The sequence below is a fragment of the Pituophis catenifer genome, unplaced genomic scaffold, assembly GCF_029215685.1.
Source record: "Pituophis catenifer annectens isolate HBS135680 unplaced genomic scaffold, rPitCat1.0.hap2 SCAF_14, whole genome shotgun sequence".
In the NCBI taxonomy this organism is placed as follows: Eukaryota; Metazoa; Chordata; class Lepidosauria; order Squamata; family Colubridae; genus Pituophis; species Pituophis catenifer.
In genome coordinates, this window is record NW_027256894.1 from 18,864,908 (window position 1) to 18,886,128 (window position 21,221).

The window sequence follows — 21,221 nt, forward strand, 5'->3', positions numbered from 1 at the left end:
AAGCCTGTGTAAAATCCCCCCCTGAGGCAGGGGCAGATACTGGAGTAGTAACAGGCCCGGGCTGTGCCCTCAAAGAGGAGGCCGCTTTATTGCAGGCCTTCTCTATCGCATTATGTCTCCTCTTTTCCTCTCTGGACATTGAAGTCTGCTTAGGAGCCTGAGATCTAGACCTCTTAGCCTGGGTGCCCCTGGAAGTACCTTCTCCTGGATCCTCCGATGAGGCAGGGCGCTTCCCTTTATTAGTTTTACTGTGAGCCCTGGCGTCCGCCATCTTGAAGGGCTCTGAAGAAGGGCTAAAATGGCCGCCAAACCTCCGAGAATAAATTGGGCCCAACGAAGCTCGCAATGAGCTTTACTCACAGTACAGATGCTGCAACAGACAGAGAAGGCCCTGGGGTGTGCTAGCCAGCCGGTCTAAACACCCCCAGACGCGCGGAATTTCCCTCGCGCTAAAAAGCTGTCCGCCGATGTTAGAAGAGGCCACGCTGTCTCCCTGAGGCCTTAATTAGCCGCTCCGAGGCGAACAGGCGATGAAAGTGCTAGCCAGCCGGCCTACAGCACTAACGAGGCGCGGAAGACACGTCGCGCCGAAAGGGGAGCCGCTGGGCGATCGATCTTCAGACTCCTGCCGTCCCCGCAGCCGCCTGATGTTACTGGGCCCAACGCGACGGAGCGAACTCGTGCGCGTGGGCGAGGCAATTGCCAGCCGGCAATTGAACCGCAGCGCGGTCTCCAGCGGAGCGAAGTCTCTCGCTGGACTGATTGCTAGCAGGGAGCTAGAAGAGGATAAGATGACAATTCCCTTCTGTTGGTTTTTTTTTTTTTTTTTTTTTTTTTTGCTTTGGAATGGAGCTATCCTAGATGCGACTGGTCCGGACTCGACCGAGTCGAAAAACTGACAGGCACAGTCAGGAGGAGGGACTTCCCTTATTTCTGCAGACCCGGTCCAATGGAAGCTCAACCAAGTCTCCACCCATCCTGACTGCCGTGCCCGACTATAGGAGAATGGAATAATTCATCTATATGCTTGGTTTTTCCATTTCACTTGTCCAGTCTGGAAATGATCAGAAATTTGTGGGTAGTATGTTAGGGCCCACCTGTCCTGGCCCTTGCACCCCTGCAGCTGATTGATTTCATTTAACCTTTCCAATTCTTCTATTCTCAGAATGAACAATCAACGCCATCAAATTCTAGCTTTATAATCTTCTCTGGCTCTTCAGAAAAACAGCACGACAAAATACATTTAGCACAAACCAAGAAACAAAAGAAAAAATATTTTCAATTTGGTACAGACTATCAGAAAATCAGGCCTGTTCCAATTTTATTGAAACCAAATATATGATATCCCATTCTTGTTCTGCCTAAATAGAATATCATTTGAAAAATTTATTGCATACAGCAATCTGTAAATGTAAACAATAAACAGTGCTATAAAAATGCCTAGGTCAGGCAATCAATTACCCAAAAAGTGCTTGGATAGTAAGCATACATAATTCTGGCCACAATTTGACTAAACAAAAACTTTTTGAATAGTTTCAGTTCCTTGTTTTTTTTTCTTTGCAAATCAATGGCAATGGATTCAATGGCAAAAAAACAAAAACAAAAAATCTAGTTATACATTATTGTTTCATTAGCAATACCACAAGTTGATTGCTAGGAGTAAGACATTATTGATAGAATTCCTTTTACCAGGAATTAGGGTAACCACTCACAGCATTAATTAAATATGAATTCAGAGCACTTATAAAAGATGTGATTTTTATAGACACCAACAATTCCAACTCCAACCAAGACACTCTTTACAATATCTTATTTAATTGAATAAATCAGTCACACAAATATAGCTAAGAGACTCACCACCTATTCTAGTTTTTAGCCAACAGAAACAAAGCCACCAGGTTTAGGATAACAGAGTTATTCTATAGACTGGGAACACATTACCAACAATTATCTCTCAATGGTACATTGTCAGATAGTTGTATGGTTTATTTAGCAAGGAAAACCAGAACAAAGCAAATAACATAAAATCAAACATCCCCAAACTTTAAGACATTGGGTAACTTTCCTGTTCATCATTCAATTAGTTCACAGAGGGTGGGTGGGTAATATTTGCAACCTGATCGTTGAATCTGGGTGTGGTTTAGATTAAGCACTAGCAGTCTGCACATCTCCTTCCTCAATCAATAGGTTCTTACTTGCTCCTTGCGAGCTACTTCCCAGAATTCTTTGATGGACGTGTTCAGCAAGGATCCAAGCACATGGACATTTGGAAAGATGCCGCACTCTGGCTGTAAAAAGCATTTTTAGAATTAGAACACAGTGAACTTTAGCACAGCCAGTGCTCGGAAAGAATGTTAATAGGTTTTTTCCATGATTTTATACCAAGGAATAAGCCATGTTTTTCTAATAAAGGAGTTGCTGCTCCTAAGTACAGTGATTTGGACAAGACAGCAGCTTGTATTTTGCAATTGTGAGGAGAGCTTCCTTGATCTATCATGTTTCACTAGAGATACAAAAATCTACATGATGCTAGAATTCTTTTTAACCTACACGGTCTTACCCGTGAAAAAGAACTCTACTTCTAAATGGCAGGGAGTTCATTCCAAAGCACACAGAAAAGAAAAAAGAAAAGAGAGTACAGTAGCTTCCATCTGTTCAACAGATGTGAAGGGATGATTCCATGAACAAAGAACAGCAGAAACTAAGCACGTGGTTCACAGTTATAGCAAGTTGTTGCTCTCATTCATATCCACAGGATATTCAGATTTTGCCATTAAAGGAGAGATATAAAGCAAAATGGAATTCTTTTCCAATCTGAGGAATCCACTATCCTCTCACCTACATGCCAACCGTATTTGATAACATATTCGGTCGACTCCAGAATTCTGAATGCATCATACAGTTTTTAAGAACTTTGACCTACCATTGTTGAAAAAAGTTTTAAAATGATTAACAATAAAGCTCTAGTATTTCTCAGAAGAATTATGTGATTTCCAAGCTAGACTAAGGATTGAAAAAGAATAGTGTTTTAACAAGTGATCAGTATTAAAATAGTAACAAGTCTTTGTAGGCCACCATGATGAATGAACGGGGTGAAATAAATAGGATGACAGGAGAAAGACAGGCAATTTGAATAGGTTGGAGATATCAAAGGATTAAGCAGATGATTGAGATCTGAGACTGTGTTTACAACATCAAGCCAAGATTTTAAACTACAATCTATTGAACAAGCCAGAGTCGCATGGTTTATATACAATAATACACCATAATTTTATATCTTACTAAACCAAACAAAAAGTCATATTACGGCTAGGTATATGCATATCAAGCACTGGTGAAATCTAAAATTTGTTACTACTGGTTCTGTGGGCGTGGCTTGGTGGTGGGGGTAATGTGACTGGATGGGGATGGGCATTTTTTTTTTACTTTTAAAACCATTTTTTCTACAACCTTTTCAGCGAAGAGGTTGTAAAAAAATGCTTTCAAAAGGCTCTGACGAACCCTGGCTCCAGGCCCACGCGATGAAGGATGGGGCTGGACCATTCCACAGCCGAAGAGAACTGGCGTTTAGGTAGGACCAACGCCCCTTCTCCTAATAGGTTGCGGAATGGGACTGGGACATACCAAAGCCTGGCTGTCCTAAGGGCGGGAAGCCAATGGGCCTGGAGCACCCAAGGCTAAGTGTACCTGCTGCAGGACCCTCCTCCCAAAGGACACCTCCACAGAGGCGAAGACGTCCAGTTTATAATGCCTGATGAAAAGTGAAAGAGAGGTCCAGGTAGCCGCCCTGCAAATCTCAAGGGAAGTTTGCATGGCCCAAGCAGCAGTGGTCACTGCACTAAGAGTAGAATGTGCAGTAATGTGCCTAGGTGGTGGCAGTGCATGCGTCTCATATGCACGGGCGATGCACACCCTGATCCAGCGACCTACAATCAAAGAGGACACCTTGGTGCTAATCGACATCAGCTGGAATGAGACAAAGAGATCCTCGGACTTCCTGGAGGGCGCAGTACGTGTAATGTACACCTTGAGGGCTCACTGCACATCCAAGGTATGCCATTTCTTTTCCAAGGTATGGGAAGGCCGAGGACAGAAGTTAGGCAAAATGATCTCCTGGGCATGGTGAAACCAGGAGTTAACCTTGGGAATCAAGGAGGGGTCGAGCCACAATATTACCTTATCTGGATGGAATATGCACAGGTCAGCCCTTACCAAGCCACAGGTTCGGATATGCGCCATGAGGATGTAATAGCCACTAGGAAGACCACCTTAAGGGTGAGATGGTGGAGGCTCGCCATTCTCAGAGGCTCAAAGGGAGGATCCGTCAATGCCCGCAGGACCTTGGGCAAATCCCAAGTGCGATAGCGGTGTACAACCGGGGATTGCAGATTACTGGCACCCCAGGGAACCTGCAGATGACGGGGTGGAACAGATCGAAGGCATTATAGTGCCTTCGATCTGTTCCACTGAGAGTGGGAAGGGAGGCGGGGTTGTTCCACTGGTTTTGGATGATATCCATGAAAAGCTTAGGCGCCGGGATGAATAGTTGTTTAGACACTGGCTCCGAAAATATCCCATGTCGCCGTCCTGGGGGTGGGGGCTGGGCTGCAGGCTCGTGCTCCTGTAGGTCGGCAGTGGCCGTTGCCTTGTATAACAAGGACTTGAAAAGACCAGAACGGAAGAGCCCTGTGAAAGCCAGGGTGTCAGGCAGGATGCTCTCATCATCATCAGAGAGATGAGGGTCTCTCTGACCCCCCTCCCCCGATCAACGCTGCCCCGAGTGGGAAGGCGAGCGATGAGAGGGGTCTGTCAGACTAGCCGAAGGCAATATATGAGCTTGCCAGCTAAGGCATTCTGAGACCAGGGTGGTAGAACGGTGACGTTGAATGCCCGCAGTAATATCCTTGGAAATGGCTCTGGAGACCAATGATTGGATGCTATTGGGTAATTCACACAGTTGGAGTTCAGAAGTCTCTGGGGCAGAAGCCACCTTGCAGTTTGAGGCCTAGGGACCTCCGCCATTTTGAATGGATCAATAGGCTGGAGTGCCCGTGGAGACAGAAGATGGTGGCGGTCGCGTCGGGAGACCAATTTGACCAGCTCACTCAAGACAGACCTTTAATCTATCACAGGGTGGCTAACCCAGGGCGAACCTGGGTGGTGCCAGCTCCTAAGGGCCCCCCCTCTTTCCGATGGCAATACTTGCCAAAAGGTGCAGCCTGAGGCTGATCTGGTGCTCCTCAGTAGTAGTCTGACCTCATGCAGCTGCAGATGTCAAGATGGCTGCCACGGAGGAGGAGGCAGCCATGTGATGCTCCCGCAGGGAGCAGAAAGGCCATGCGGCCCAGGACAGTGTCAGCAGTGTTGGAGGCTATGAAGGGCCTTAGTGGCCGATCCTCTTCACTGTGTTGCTCCAGTGAGCAGTGGCAGCGACACTTTAAGAGCCGCCTCCCAGTTGAGGAGCTGCGCTGCATGGCTCGGGAGAGCGGTGCTGGCGGCGGTTAAAAGGACCGCCTCATAGCTGATGTCTTCACTGCATGGCTCAGGAGAGCAGCAGCAGCAGCAAGTTTTAAGCCTTGCTGTGGGTGTGGGTGTGCGCTGTAGATGATGGCCTGTGTCTGGCCAAGGCCAGAAGGCCTAACGGTCCCCCCCCCCAGGGCAGCGGTGGCGTAACCAGCCAATGCTGATCTGGCCAGCATGCAAATCCTGTGATGAACAATTAAAGAAACCTGAATAGTTGAAATGGTCCAGGAATGGATTGATTTGAAGAGCAACTGCCAAATATGTCTCTGTCAGACAACTGAGTCGAAAAACTGGGGCCTGACGGAGAGACGTGGAGGCGTGGCCAAAAGATTATGACTCAGTCTCCAGGCAGATCAGACTGTATCAACCCATTCCTGGATCATTCCGCAGCCTATTAAGAGAATAGAATAGAATAACAGAGTTGGACGGGACCTTGGAGATCTTCTTGTCCAACCCCCTGCCTAGGCAGGAAACCCTACACCACTTCAGGAGTATGTGTTAAGGAAGGTGAATATATGCTTCTAAAACTGCTTTCTCCAATGTAATGTTCTTCAACTGTAGATTAGTATTCCCAGAAACCCTTGACAGCATGTATATTTGAGGGAAATGATGCTTTATAACATCCAAGATGAATCCTGATTGTAAGTCTTGAAACTCCATCAAGCATGTTATACACGCTGCTTGTAATAAAAATACAGGAAACATCAGAAGAATACAAAAAAACGCACAAATAATTTATTTATTGAATGTAAGTTTTGTGGACACACAACTCCTCTTTGTTTATGTTTCTCTGACTTACCTTAACCTTCTAAATGGCTTAGAAAGAATCGAGAAGACTGTGGATGTATTAAGCTACTCAATATAAGATTCATTCAGCAATTGCTACTTGAGGAAGGAATGCCAAGAATCTGCATTGCAAAACCTTTCAGACTGGCATGACACAAAGGAACATCAATTCGCAGAACCACTGGCACACTGGGAGTACACTTAGGTATCTGGATGTTGTGTTTAGGAAGTATTACCTGCTGGACAGAGACTGACAGAACCCAATTTCACAATTTTTTTAGCTGAAACTAATGTTTAAATCCTGTTTCAAACAAATCCACATTTAGCATACACAATAGAGAATGAGCCCAAAGTAATTTAGCTCTCTGAGCAGCTTTCAAGTTCTGGAGCTGCAAATGGAAAACCTGCTTTTGTATGTTAATACTTGCAGCATTCAACCAAAGATTTTGATAAAGAGTGATAAGGTAGAAAGTACATGATTAAAATTGTTATTTTTACATTTAACATTTTTTTCTTTAAAAAAGCAAAACTGCATTCGTCTACCTCCAGTAGACCCGGAGGAAGCTTTATGGCCAATATTCTGTTTTAGAGTATTGCAATTGATGGAGGCTCCACATGGAACACAGAATCAAAGGTTCCCTATTAATAACAGGAAAACCTTTATTTCCTTAGGTGTAGTTGTCTGTATTATGTTCTTGCTATTATTCCCCTGCTCAGGAACCCAATGGCTTGCCAGAGCTTTTCAGCTGCGGCCGTTAGTTTCTATGAATTTGCTGCTTTCACTGCCAACTCAGGGCTGGCCCATTTCCCAGGCACGGGCAAAGGCACCAGTTTTCCCCTTCCATGTACTGACATATCAAATCCTTCAAAATTACCTCCTCTGGCAAGCGGACCTGAAAAGCAGAACAAACGCCATCTGCCTTAATGCCTGCTAGGAGTGTCCAGAGGCTTTAAATCAACTTTGCAGTACCTTTAGGGGCTTACTAATACAAGATGCAGATGGGTACCGAACTGTACTAACAAATCTGCAAAACACCAAAAAGGAAAAAGATCAAAAATGTTATTTTGTGGAAAGATAACAAAGTTTCAAGCTATCACTAAATACATCCCATCTTAAATAATAGAATGAAGAATGAAGCAACTAACCAAGGTTTCAGAGTTCCTTTGGAAAGCACTCAAATAATCCGTTTTTTCTTCAATCTTTTATTTCACCTCAGTATTCTGGGTTGTGTCCTGAAGCACAGGGGAGTTTGACTTAGCACGCAACTTTCCATCTCCCAGGGAAGCGACAATGTGCTCTTTCTTCTATCTCAAAAACCCAACGTATTTCACATATGCAGGAGACTGCTAAAGAAACGAAGACCCTTCTATTAAGTTTAAGACTGAGACCTGTTAGCAGTGGGGCATATTTAGTACCAACTATACCAGGGAGAATATACATATTTTTAAATTATCAGATGCTCTATTACATCATGGAGTGTGTTTTCTTTAAAAAAGAGAAGCATAAAAATGTATTAGATATGCTTTAGGAAGCCTTATTTTGAACAAGTACTTTTTTGACCATGCTACATTAAACCTTTCCTTGACAATTAATATGTTATCTTCACATTAAACCATAAACAACCATTTTAATAGCTTAATGTACTCTATGAACCAAGTAATCACAATAAGCCATAATGCTTTTTTTTTGTTTAGTGTGCTGTGTGAGCTACTGTAGTTTACCATGTTTGATGTTTCAGCATCCGTAATAACCACTGCCTGAATGTGATTTAGAGAATAATTAATTAATTACAAAGATGCCAAATGTTTTAGTTTTTTTTCTATGAGAACAGTGGTAAGCTTAGAGGCACCACTGCCTTTCTTGTTTGGCCTAATGGAGATAAAAAATAGAATAAGGTATAATGTGTTTGGCTAATGTTATTGCATAAGCAAAAATAATTCTCTCATAGGTTGAGTGATGTTTGAACAGTCAACAAGGAAACTGAAGGCAAAACAAAACCACTGGAAAGAATTCTTCAGATCATTATTCTTTTGCTAGAGGCTAACAGTGGCACTGCAGATGCGAAGTACAAGGCAACAACCCACTGCATAGCTCGTAGGCACTTTCACAATTCAGAAAATGCTGGAATGCTGTGAAAAAGAAATGGTGGCGATGTTTATCTAGGATCATAAGGTTTTGATTTGATGAAATGGCGATCTCAGGTGGATTGAAGTAGCGAGCTTATAAGCATGTATGTCTCATAAGGAAAGCAGAATAAAAATGAAACAAATCATTAATATGTGTGTGTGTGGGGGGGGTGTCTGTGTTAATTCTCACTGAATGCATTTCTTCCACTCACAAGGTTGAACAAGAACAGTGTATTTCTCAATTATAATAAGCCTCCAGAAAAAAAAGCAACTTATCTCAAACCTATGGCATCTCATGGTTAATGGTACATGTCTCTATACACATACTGGGTACCAAAATAGAAGCCAAGGCACCAGATTTCTAAAACAGGGAAGGGGTGGGGGGGAAGGTAAGGAAATAAACCTTCATTTACAAGTCTTCCAAAGGCAGCCCAGTTAGCAGCTTATTCATGCATTGCTCAGGGAGTATAGCAAAAGGAACAGAACTTGAGCAGCAACTGGAAGCTCCAATAAGAGAGGAACACCTTCTGGTGCATTCCAGAAATATTTAGATCAGAAAGCAAAGCAGGTAACACACCACAGCAAATAAGTGGAAAATTGAATGCAACAGTTAATAGGTGGTGTCTCTACGCCTAGAATGGAAAATAAAAATGAGTGCAACTGCCATAACACCACCACAGATCATTCCTGGCCTCTTTGCAAAAACTACTGGCCTCAAAATGTATCGGGCGCATTGGGAATTCTAGCCACGAATAGCCTTTTGGACCGGTAGGTGGAAAGGGAAAAAGTAAATGTGAATACCACCAGCAGTCAAGACTTGAGTGTATTATCTGCTTGGCTACAAACTGTTTTTAGTAGGAATGGGTATATTTACTGCTGCTGGCATTTTTAGAATCACAGCAACTGACTGGCACCACTTAGCGGGAAACCATAGCATGATAAGCATGCCTCTACTCTAGCTCGCTGGCCTTCAGCCCTTGTCATCGGGAGCAGTTGCCTGGCTAGAAGGAAGGAAATTGATGGCTTGGGAAATTGTCTCTGACAGAGCTGCTGCCCTTTTTGTCACATCTCCAGGAGAAAAGGGGATCGAAAGCTTGTGCCTGTACTTAGCTGGGATTTTTTTATTTTTTCACATGGAGGTGCTTATGGCGAGGGCTTTGCCCATTATTTTTCCAACAATCCCATAAACACCATATCTCTCCAGCGATAAATGTGTGAGAACCCCTCCAAATGTCAGCTCTCCTCAGTTATTTCTAGTGTTGTTATGTTACTCCTCTCACAGCAGTGCTGCATTCCCTAATTGCTTCTTGTATCCAAGCCACTGAAGAATACTTAGAAATTTTAACATTTCGAAGTATGGATAAAATGAGAGGAAGGGGATTCAGAAGGCACAAGCTTTGAAAATCATCCCTCCGCCTTCCAGACTGAAGCACAGATTATTATTACTGTTCGTTACAGCCAGCTGTTTGGACTGGACATGGCATTTTTGTCCATTTATCGAACCCTTCTCAAGGACCTGGGGTGATGTTAAAGGTATCATCACAGGATGTAAACTGTTCCAAGTAAAGCTGCCTTTTGCAATTAACTGATGGTGATTCTGTCAATTCCGTGTTGTTATTATAAACATCTGCCTATCTCAGGTCCTTGGGAAGGGCTCAATAGGTGAACAAAAATGCCAAGTACAACATAATTCCTCTTAGAGATTAAAAGGACATGCTACCAGATAATCTGCAAACTCAGGCATAACTATTTTGCTTAAAGAAATACTTAAAGGTAATAAATCCACTGTAAGTAAATAACCAGTTGAAGCTCTAGGAATTTAAGGAAAAGAACAGATAGAAGCTTATCTAATCATAATAGTTTCAGCATAATAAAAGGATTTGTTTTGAACTTAGGTTCCCAGGATTGTACACTACACCATCCATTAGAAGTATTTATTTGACTTTAAATATGTAATCTTTCATCTCTCAAGTTACACAGCGTGTGTGTCCAACCTTTTGGCCTTGCTTGGGCTGCATTGAGTGAAGAGTTTTCTTGGGCTGCCTACAAAATATATAACATATTTTATGTACAGTATATAAATCACATGATAATAAACAATCTTGTGGGGCTGCATTACAGATAGTCCTTATGACTGTTTTTCACACTTATGACCATCGCAGCAGCCGCATGGTCACTGATTAAAGTTAGGAGACTTAGCAACTGACTGATACTTATGACAGCTGCAGGGTCCCTGGGTCATGTGATCATTTTTTTTTTTTTGCAACCTTCTGATGAGCAAAATCAATGGGGAAGACATATTCACTTAATAACTGTATTACTGACTTAACAACTCCAGTGATTCACATAACAAATGTAGCAAGAGAGGTCTTGTTGTTGTTTTTAGTTGCGAAGTCATGTCCGACCCATCGCGACCCCATGGACAACGTTCCTCCAGGCCTTCCTGTCTTCTACCATCCTCCGGAGTCAACTGCTTCAGTGACTCCATCCAGCCATCTCATTCTCTGCTGTCCCCTTCTTCTTTTGCCCTCCATCTTTCCCAGCATTAGGCTCTTCTCCAGTGAGTCCTTCCTTCTCATTAGGTGGCCAAAGTATTTGAGTTTCATCTTCAGGATTTGGCCTTCTAAAGAGCAGTCAGTCAGGGCTGATCTCCTTTAGGACTGACTGGTTTGATTGCCTTGCAGTCCAAGGGACTTGCAGGAGTCTTCCAATCCTGTGGCCCCTGTTGAGTTTTCCAAATTTGCTGGCAAACTGAGTGTAGCACTTTTACTGCATCGTCTTTTAAGATTTAGAATAGCTCAGCTGAAATACTGTGACCTCCACTAGCTTTCTTGTTGCTCAGATTTCCTAAGACCCATTTGACTTCACATTCTAGGATGTCTGGCTCAAGGTCAGTGACCACCCCATTGTGATCATCAAGGACGTTAAGTTCATTCTTGTATAATTCTTCTGTGTAATTTTGCCACCTCTTCTTAATCTCTTTTGCCTCTGTTAGATTCCTGCCATTTTGGTCCTTTATCATGCCCATCTTTGCATGGAACATTTCCTTCATATCTCCAACTTTCTTGAAGAGATCTCTGGTCCTCCCTATTCTCTGGAATTCTACATTCAATTGGGTGTATCTTTCTCTTTCTCCCTTGCCTTTCGCTTCCCTTCTTTCCTCAGCTATTTGCAAAGCTTCCTCAGACAGCCATTTTGCTTTCTTGCATTTCTTTTTCTTTGGGATGGTTTTAGTTGCTAATTCTTGTACAATGTTGCGAATCTCTGTCCATAGTTCTTCAGGCACTCTATCTATCAAATCTAATTCCTTACATCTATTTGTCACCTCTACTATATATTCATCAGGGATATGATTTAGTTCATACCTGAGTGGCCTACTGTTTTTCCTACTTTCTTCAATTTAAACCTAAATTTTGCAATGAGAAGCTCATGATCTGAGCCACAGTCAGCTCCTGATCTTGTTTTTACTGACTGTATAGAGCAGTGATGGCTAAGCTTTTTGCCATCGCGTGCCAAGAGCGGGGTGGGTGGGTGTCACGTGCGTGTGCCCACACCCATAATTCTATGCACCCTGTCCTGCACATGTAACCCCCACACGCTCCCGGCACGCGATGGCACAGTAGGCCCGTTTTTTGCTCTCCCCAGCCTCCAGAGCCTTCCTAGGTGTCTGGGGAGGGCAAAAACAGCGCCCCCTCCTCCAGAGGCCCTCCAGAGGCTGAAAATGGCCCATTTGCCAACTTCCAGTCCCACCGGAAGTATTTTGTAATGCAAAATACAAAAGAAGTAATTTAAAAAGTCAGGATATTTGGGAAAAAAGAATTAAATTTCATTTTCACCAACATTATTCACTGTTAGGTGCAAGTAACCAGGAACAGGAGTTGAGTTCAAAGCACTAAAAGTTTATTACATGCTACCTATACACAAGACTCTGATATACTAACAGTCAAGGCAAATTGGTGGTAGTTAAGAGTCAACAAGAGTCATAGAGGCCTGGACTTAAGTCTCTTGTGGCTGCGTAAGGATTCCAAACTAATGAATCATTTGACCCCACCTTTGGACTCCACCTGTTCAATCTCCCACATTCACTATACTTCTCCATGCCACCTTTCAATTTCAATGCTGTTCTGTGACCATAATAAAATTTGATTTGATCCTTGCAAATATCCCGGTGAGTGAAGGACCTTTCACATTTGTCTGTGACATGCAGATTTATTAACTGTACTACAATTTTAAAATATCAGATTCCTAAAGCTTCCCCATTCTATTTCCACTAGGCTAACTCTATGCCAGCTGAAATGCAAATAAAACTATAATTAATATTTGTTGATAAGGCTTCTTTAAAAAAACCCAAGTCCGTTGTTAGCAATTCAATATGTTTGCTATGATTCAAATCTTTGCTTCCAGAACAGATAACTCTTACTTGTTATCTTTTACCTATTAACTAGTACATTTAAAAAAAATCAGCGAGACTCAACATTCTTAGAAAAGTTCACGGTCAGTGCTTATTATTAGCAAATTCCTGGAATAATTGTTTAATGAAAGAAAATTAGCTTTGGTTCTAGTGTCAACTGTAAACATAGTTAATGGAAGCAAGCTACAGTTTCCATGGATGTGTGTGTATATGTTTGGTTTTGGTTTCCTTGAATGATTATGCTTCACATAATCTGCCTTTTGCTTTATAGCCCCCTAAGCAAAGGCTAAACTTTCCTACTGATCTGAAATAAAAGCAATCTCACGATTCAGACAAGAACATTTTTGAAGTGTGCAACTCTTTAGGTTTCAGAAGTTAAGATTTATTCTGTGCATTCAGAATGAAGGAACTTTACTAATAATACAATGGTTTCATATTCTTGTATTAACCAATTTTAGAATGAGCTAAAAATTTCCCCACTCCTATGGAACAAAGTACGACTGTTTATTCTAAAGTGACACACGAGACGTTTTCATTTTGTTTCTGCCACAAAGAAGGTTTAAGACCCCCCCAGTTAAGATGATAATCTTAACTGGGCCTATAAATAATTACTGACATACAGTATGAAATGCTTTGATTTGTAAATTGGAATTGGTTCCTCTCCCCAACTATAATTTTTAGTAGGAGAGTAACTGAGTCGCCTAATCCTTCACAATGACAAAGAATGCATTCAGAACACTGTATGTGCAAGACCAGCTGCCCATACATACCTCTACAAGAAGCTTATTAAAATCCCATCTTCCTCCATTTAATGGCATCATGTGAGCATCCCATATCTCAGAGGAGCATGCTTTCTCTCCATCCCAACCCATCCCTCTTAAATTAAAACAAAGCTACAACAGAAGCAAACGAGGGGGGGGAGGGAAGCTGTATTGTCCACTGGTCATCCCTTGTTCTCCATTTATCCTAAACCAAGCAGACAGTCACAGCAGAGAACAATGATAACAGATGGAGCTGCCAGTCCACTAGGTTGTTCCTCCTACTCTCACAGGCACTACAGAAGTTGTTGCCCCACAGCAAGAAACTGCCATTTATTGTGCTATTATCAGCACAAGCAGTACATAGCCAGAGTACTGCCAGCTGCTAGCCGCACAATCTCGGAGCTGGCAGAAGGAAGTGAAGTGGCATTACGCTCAGACATCAGGCCCCTGATCTTCCAGTTATTTCTTTTCCAAGGTCATGGGCAAAAGAGCCTGTCACAAAAGAAAAAGAACCCCCACCCCCACAAATATTGGCATTATACTTTATACAAACATCTATCTCCCAATTAACACAACAGCCTGGGGGAGAGATTTACAAGGATGAGTAGGGTCTTTTCTGATGCATGCAAAGCCTTTCCTGGAAAACCTTTTCCCAACTATTTCGTTTTCTATTCAGGGCCAAATCTAATGGTTAGGATTCTGCTAAGGTGCCTTGAAATGGACTCTGTCGCTACTCCAATTTTATAAAGATATGCATTACTGCCAAATTCAAGCTAAACATTTTTTCTTAAATCCTTGCCCTCCAGGTAAGTTGGAATACAGCTCCCATTGGATGTGCTGCCTGGAGATAATAGAAGGAGAAAACAGACAAGACTCTTATAAGGCATGTTTTCCTATTAGGTTTACCACAGGCTATTTTCATTGCTATAAAAAGCAGAACCAGCTTTATGCTCGATCTGACAGGGCTAATCAATTTTGTTTCAGAATCTGGAATCTAAATTCCACATATTACAGAACTGTCACACTACTTTTCTGTACACATCTGTTGGTTGAAAAAAGGCATAAGACCGCTGGTCTTTTTTCTTTATACCGTACAGAAAATAATGACAGTAAGCTTCAACATAAACACAAACCATTACCTATAATCAATAGGAAAGAAGTAAACTAGCTCAGTAGTACGACAATAAACATACAGCGAAAAAACATCTCTATTCACCTTTTTAAAAAATATCTGCCAATCCTTTCAATATATGCTATTTTAGTTGCATATTCTAGGTCATCGCATTGATAGAAAGGGAAAGAAATTAAAATATAAAGATACTAATCTTCCCTTCTTATACAAGCATCCTGAAAATGCAGATTTCAGCTATTAACCATCACAAGGCTTCCACAGCACTTAAACCAGAGTATGTTTTCTTTTTCTTCCGCAAATAGCTCTTGCCATAAAAACCATGATAGGAAAGTGATGAACCTTGACAGCACTCTGGAGAAAATGATACTGAATAGGCGTTTCCCCCCCTTTTTTTCCAGTGTAAGCAAGAGCTCAGTCCCACTTCAGCAGCCATCTGGAAGGCATCAGGCTGGGAATGGCTACCCTATAGTGGAGAAGCAAGTATTCATAAATCCTGTCTGAATTCTCTCGATTCACTATAAAGCCAAGTGGTAGATTTTTGTTTCCTTTATGAGATACGTAAGTAGCTATGTGCATTTTTCTCTGCTTCTCCACATCAATATTTTCCACATAAAAATAATAATAAAGCTAAAACCAGGCAATGCATACATACATAAAGCTTTGCTATTTCCAGAATCTAGGCAGAAGAAAGTAATAAGCTATCAGCTGGGCTACAGATCTGATTCTCTGAAAGCCATTAGCTTTAAGCATTTCCTAGACTAGCACCTGAAAGGTCAAGTAAGCCTTATGCACAATCCATGAAGATGCTCTTTTCTCCTCAAAAACAGTACGTTGCTATAAATAATTCAGTACGGGCAGATGACACTTCACAGATGTGCTGGGAGATGCAGTGGCAGAAATAATATATCAAGTTATACAGCTCACACAAGCTTCTAAACCCACAGTCTGCTTTTAAAATCTTTTGATGCAACCAAGCAGCTTTACCTATTCGTTCCTTCTGTTCTTCCTAGGAATATAGCTAGTCCTCGGTTAATGACCACTCGTTCGGCAACCGCTTGAAGTTATGATGGTGCTGAACAAGTGGAACTCATGATTGGTCCTCTAAGTTCCAGCAGTCCAGCACCCCCGTTGTCACATGATTAAAATCTGTGACCTTGGCGCTGTCAATGGCTGCTGTGTCCCACAGCCATGGGATCAACATTTGCAACCTTTCCTATCGGCTTTCCACAAACAAAATTAATGGGAAGCTGGCAGGGAAACTTGCGAGTCGCTATGGTAAGTGTTCCCCATCCAGCAGCAACCACCCTCAGCCCCACTCACGCTGCACTAGCCACTCACGCAACCTCCCCACCTGAGAGCCGCCACTTATCAACATGCCAGACTGCTACATGGGGCCTGCAACTTCCTGCTGTCTTTTCCACTGATTGTTGGAAAATGGCAAAGGTTGTAATGAGGTCCTTGCTTAACAATTCATGATCCTTGCTTAACGGCGGCAATAGGGATTGCTGGGATTGCCACTGCGGTCACAAGACACTGCACCAAACAAAGACACCAAACAAAGTTATACTGCTTCGTTTGGTGACTGACGTTCTGGCCCCAATTACCGTTGTTAACCAAGGACCTCCTGTCGTGACTCTTTCCTTCCTCTCCAGATACGTGCCTTTGGATAAATAGGCCGAGTTACAGAATAAAGTAACTAAAGTCATTCCATACAAACAATATAAGGAACAGAATAGGAAGTTCCCAGGTTGTCTAGCTGCAACAAAGAGCTATTAATAGCTACACCTTCATCATTCCATCAATTGCCTTCTAGAAACAACCATTCACGTCAGCGGATTAAAAACTACAAAATCAGCCTTCCAGTTCTTCTGGACATCCACTTAACTATCAAGATTCCAGAACAAGTGACACCATATAGCAAAACAGCATGTCACGTAAACTACGGGACAGCATATTCCACCCGTTAAGAAAAACACTGTGGATATTAATAATCCCTTGATTTCAAGCAAAAGCAGCATCCAAGGAACCCCCGAAAACCAACCTGTGTCTTACCTTCTCCGATTTGACTTTTTTGAGCTGTCGGCACTCGCTATCCCCATCTTCCAGTTCTGATTTAACTCCCAAAGGATTGAGTGCAGATCCCGTGTCAATAGCTATACCTCCAAGCTGCTCGGCAGCAGCAGTAGGATCAGATCCTTGGCCACCATCGTATTGCCCAACCCTGACCGCCAAGGCAAGAGGTTGGAGTACAGTGGGCTCCTTCTCTGCTGGAGCACCCACACCCTCACTCCTTTCTTTCTTACTCTTGGAAGAGCCACCTTCCTTCTCCTTCTTGGAGTTCGCCACGCTGCGAGAAGTCTTGGCTGATTTCTCAGAGCCTTTGGGGGCAATGGTAGCTACCAAACCCCCAGAGTTCACACCATCCCCCAAGCGCCCCTGAACCTCCTTCTTGCCAGTAGTCCCTTCACTTGGCGTAAACAGGGAGGGCCCTGGGGCAGCCTTGCCGTTGTCCTTGCTACTCTTACTCCGCTTGGATTTGGATTTGCCTTCCTTGTTCTGTGGACCTGGCACAGGAGTCACAAACTTGATGTTCTCTGGTAATGTCGCCACAGCATTCGGGGCTGGCAGACCCACCTCCTTGGAGCCTGACATTTCCAATTTCTGTTGGTCCTTCTCCAAATCCGCGTCCAGGTCAATGATGAGATTCCCTACTCCAATGTCCCATTCATCCCCACTGTCATATGTCTCAACTGGGTTTGCATCCACTCCTTTCCCTCCGGTAGCTCCACCGCTCAAGGACATCTTAGAGTTAACAACCACCTCAAGGTTCAAGCCTCTTGTCTGCTCCTTCAGCCTCAGGGTGTGAAGTAGCAGCTTCAGCTATGTTCTCAAGCCTCCAGTGATCAAGAAGTACCCAGGTGATAACATAATGGCTGAAAGGAAAAGCAGGGACAACATATGTTATATTGCTATTATTTAGGAAGCGTATTCTAAAATCATACACAACATACAAATATGGGAAAGGATTTTACATGCAGATGTAAAATGCCCAGGGAGAGTAACTGAATATCATCTGCTATTCCTGCTTTAATTTCAGGCTAAAAGAAAAATTTGAAAGTCAAACCACATTGAACTATTTTCATAGGACTAAGAGTAGGCCTCTACTCTTACATCAAGTCAAACAATTTTTATAAATTTAGCCAATAAGTTTATTACAATGGGCAGTTGCTCTCTACGGTCTCTAAACTTCCCTTCATTTACTCTTTGCTTTTTTTTTTTTTTTATTAGAGCAGCCTGGGAATAAATATGAGTCATTCTCTGTGGAAAGAATTTGCTTTCTACTATAGTCTATCAGTCCTGTATAGCTTAGACTGCATATCATTTTTTCCCCCACTAGTTACATGGTATACATAAAATGAATACAGGATCCAAAGGACAAGGACAAAATTTCCCCAAGGTACAACTTCTCAAAGGCTAGAAAAGAAAAAGCTATGTTTACTGCCCACAATATAATGTAACGGTCCCAGAAATTTACTAAAAAGTGATAGTAAAAGACAAGAATCAAATTTTAAAAAGTCCAAATTAGGTAAACAATCAGGTAAGAACAGTATAAATTAGAACAGTGAGAGCCGTATGCAGAACTGCATTTATAGGCCAAATAATACATAGATGTTGGTTCCCTTTTACTAGCTTATGATGATTCTTAGCTTGTAATGATTCAGTGACCATCACACCTTTGAGAATAAGTGACATACAAATATAGTAAATAAATAAATCTTCAAGAAGACTCTGTACCCTGGAGGATATAAATGAGAAAGTCAGTCATTCCATAAGATACATATAAGACAATTATATTTACAAGGCATAATTAGCACATGAAATAGCATTTTCCCTGCAGTCAGCCAAATGCCAGCAAAGGGCATTCTCAGGTGCGCCTATGAACCCATGGCTGCCCCTCCATCTGTGGCTTTCTTGAAGCATTATTGTCTTTTGCGGCTCCATGCTAACCACGAGATACTGATGGTCTGTATTGTAACACATGGGGAACACTTAGGGTAACACAACAGCAATACTGTTTTTTAGAGAGATGGCTACTGTATTTTCATTTTATTTCTTAATTCCATGAAGCACAAGGATGCAGGTTGGTAAAATAGATCAGGAGGAAGGAACAAGATATAATATTAGCAATTAATTCATATGATTACTGCACTATTTTCCATTCATTCACCCAAAGATTGTCTGACTTTGGCTGTTAACAATCTGCTCTCCGACAGGTCATTATGGAGATTTTTAACCTCAGGAACTGAGAGTTGGTATTAGAGCAGAACATTTTTAAAAAACACAGCAGTGATTTTCCCTTTACGGTAGATAAATGCAGAGGCATAAACAGCTGCAGAATCAGGAATGGCTTTGTAAAACAGCAGCCTCTCGCTACCCCACCTTCTGATAGAGTACATAGCTTACAGTACTATTTGTCTCCCTGAAATATTCTGGCTGATTGGCTTGTCACATCTTGTCCCTGAGCCTTTATTCCTCCTAATGAGATCAGAAGCAACCTTCTTCCTAACTGGAGTAGTTTTAAAGAAAGGGCAGAGCCACAAAATGGATTATGGACGTGCCCCATCTTTTATGTACTAATAGAACAAGAAACATGTCCTAGAGTCAGAAGAGGAGGAACCTGTGCATACTAACACTCCTTGAACATCATGCAATTTCAATTTTTTTTTTTTTTTTTTGCCATTGTTCAAGAGGTTGGAAGAAAAATTACAGCATTCTACAGACATTTCTGCCATATTGAAAAGGCTTATGGGAATTAAGATTTGCAGAAGGATGCCTACTCAGAAGCACTGTTGTATTAAATATAGCCCAAATCCATCTTCATGCATGTATCAGGAGACTGCATACATGGTTTATTTTAAACCAAGTTAATAATGTGGTTACTATTAATAATTAAACCGCCTTGGTTAAATAAGTCTTTAGAACTCACAACAATTACTTTGATCCAAGACCGATTTGCTTTTAACATAGAATAATGCATCATGCTTTTTAAGGAACGAATGTTGCAATATACAAAATTAAATTGTCATACTGAAAAATGGCAGATGACAGAATTTGAAGAGTTGCAGTTCGTTAACAGGTCAAAAATCTGGCATGCAGTGCTCAGTTCCAAAGCAGGAAAGGAGCTTCAGATGTGGTTGATGTATTTACTGCATCTGCCAGATGTTCTTTAAAGAAGACATGCTTTTTTCCAGACTTACACATGGGTCCCTGGAAAATATGTTTACCATTCAGCTACAGTCTAAGTTCAGGAAAAAAACCAGCATCTTTAAGGAGCTGCTGGCAGGCACAGTAAATCCACCCTTGCTGGATCTGGAATTCCTTTCCTGCTTCAGATCTGAATACTGCACACCTGGCAAATAAAAACAGGGAGTGTAAACCATCTTTATGCCAACCAATTCTGTCAGTACTAAAAAGTAAATACCTTCCATGGCAATCATATCTTTACACTCATTACAGAAAACAACAAACTGCAAAGAAATATGAGCTGATGTTTTTTCTTATATATCACAATTGCACTTCTGTCATAAATATTACCTGCATTTGGTATTTGAATGCTTAATAAAGCAGACTAGGCTATCATCATTTGATCAGTTCAGCAGCAGCACACATTTTAAGAAAATAGGAAGGGTGTATGCGAAAACTTTGGATTCTAACCACTGCCCCATCAAAGCTCTATCAGTGCCACCAAATGCTTACTACAATGGGTGGAGTACTAATACGAATTAGGGTTCATAATATGAATTCCACTTCTGGTGTCTTAGTTCCATGCCTGTCTAGGCTTCTTTGGGTGTGGTTGTGTAGGTATGAATGTGCGAATAATTTCTGCCCAAACTCTTGTTAAAGTAACCCACATCCTCAACATTACTAAGATTACTACAGTGTGCTTGACCTGGGATTACTTTTGAAGACTACTCAGAAATTGGAATTGGTATAAAATGCAGTAGTAGCCTATATAGTAGCAGGTAGGACTGCTACAATCACATTATACTCATATTTCAGGTGTTATGTTGTTATATTGGCTTTCAATAGGTGCTAGTTTTTAACCTACAAGGTCTTATGAACTTAGCTCCCAAGTATCTTTAGGATACTCTCCTCCAATTAGGAATGCACATCCTGGGCACTTGTTCTCGACCGGGGTGCTCACCATAACCTAGGTGGGAAGGGGTTATGGGAGGCTAGGGGTACTTGGAACAGCCTTTCCTCAAAGACCAGGTTGGCAGCTATACTGGCATCATTGTAGAAGGCAACTGACATGGAATTCTTCCAGAGAACCTTCAAGCTGCAATTTGCTACCATGTACTCTAGAGGTGTGTCCTGGTTATCGCATATATTATTATCCTATTAATAATATTGCTAGTTTTATTGAATGTATGTCTGAAAACTTTACTCTATTTTTTTAGTTTTGCTGTATTTTTACTTT

The 21,221-nt window shown here is 41.9% G+C and overlaps 1 protein-coding gene across 2 annotated transcripts in view; it reads right to left on the bottom strand.

The window, feature by feature from the left end:
- ZNF609 (zinc finger protein 609) overlaps window positions 1–21,221 on the bottom strand; it is a 75,606-nt gene that overhangs the window by 38,331 nt on the left and 16,054 nt on the right. For both annotated transcript variants that reach the window (XM_070953306.1, XM_070953307.1), the window contains exon 2: window positions 16,793–17,673. In XM_070953306.1, coding sequence (XP_070809407.1) covers window positions 16,793–17,542 — 750 coding nt within the window. In that variant the 5' untranslated portion in view covers window positions 17,543–17,673. The remainder of the gene's footprint in view (window positions 1–16,792; window positions 17,674–21,221) is intronic.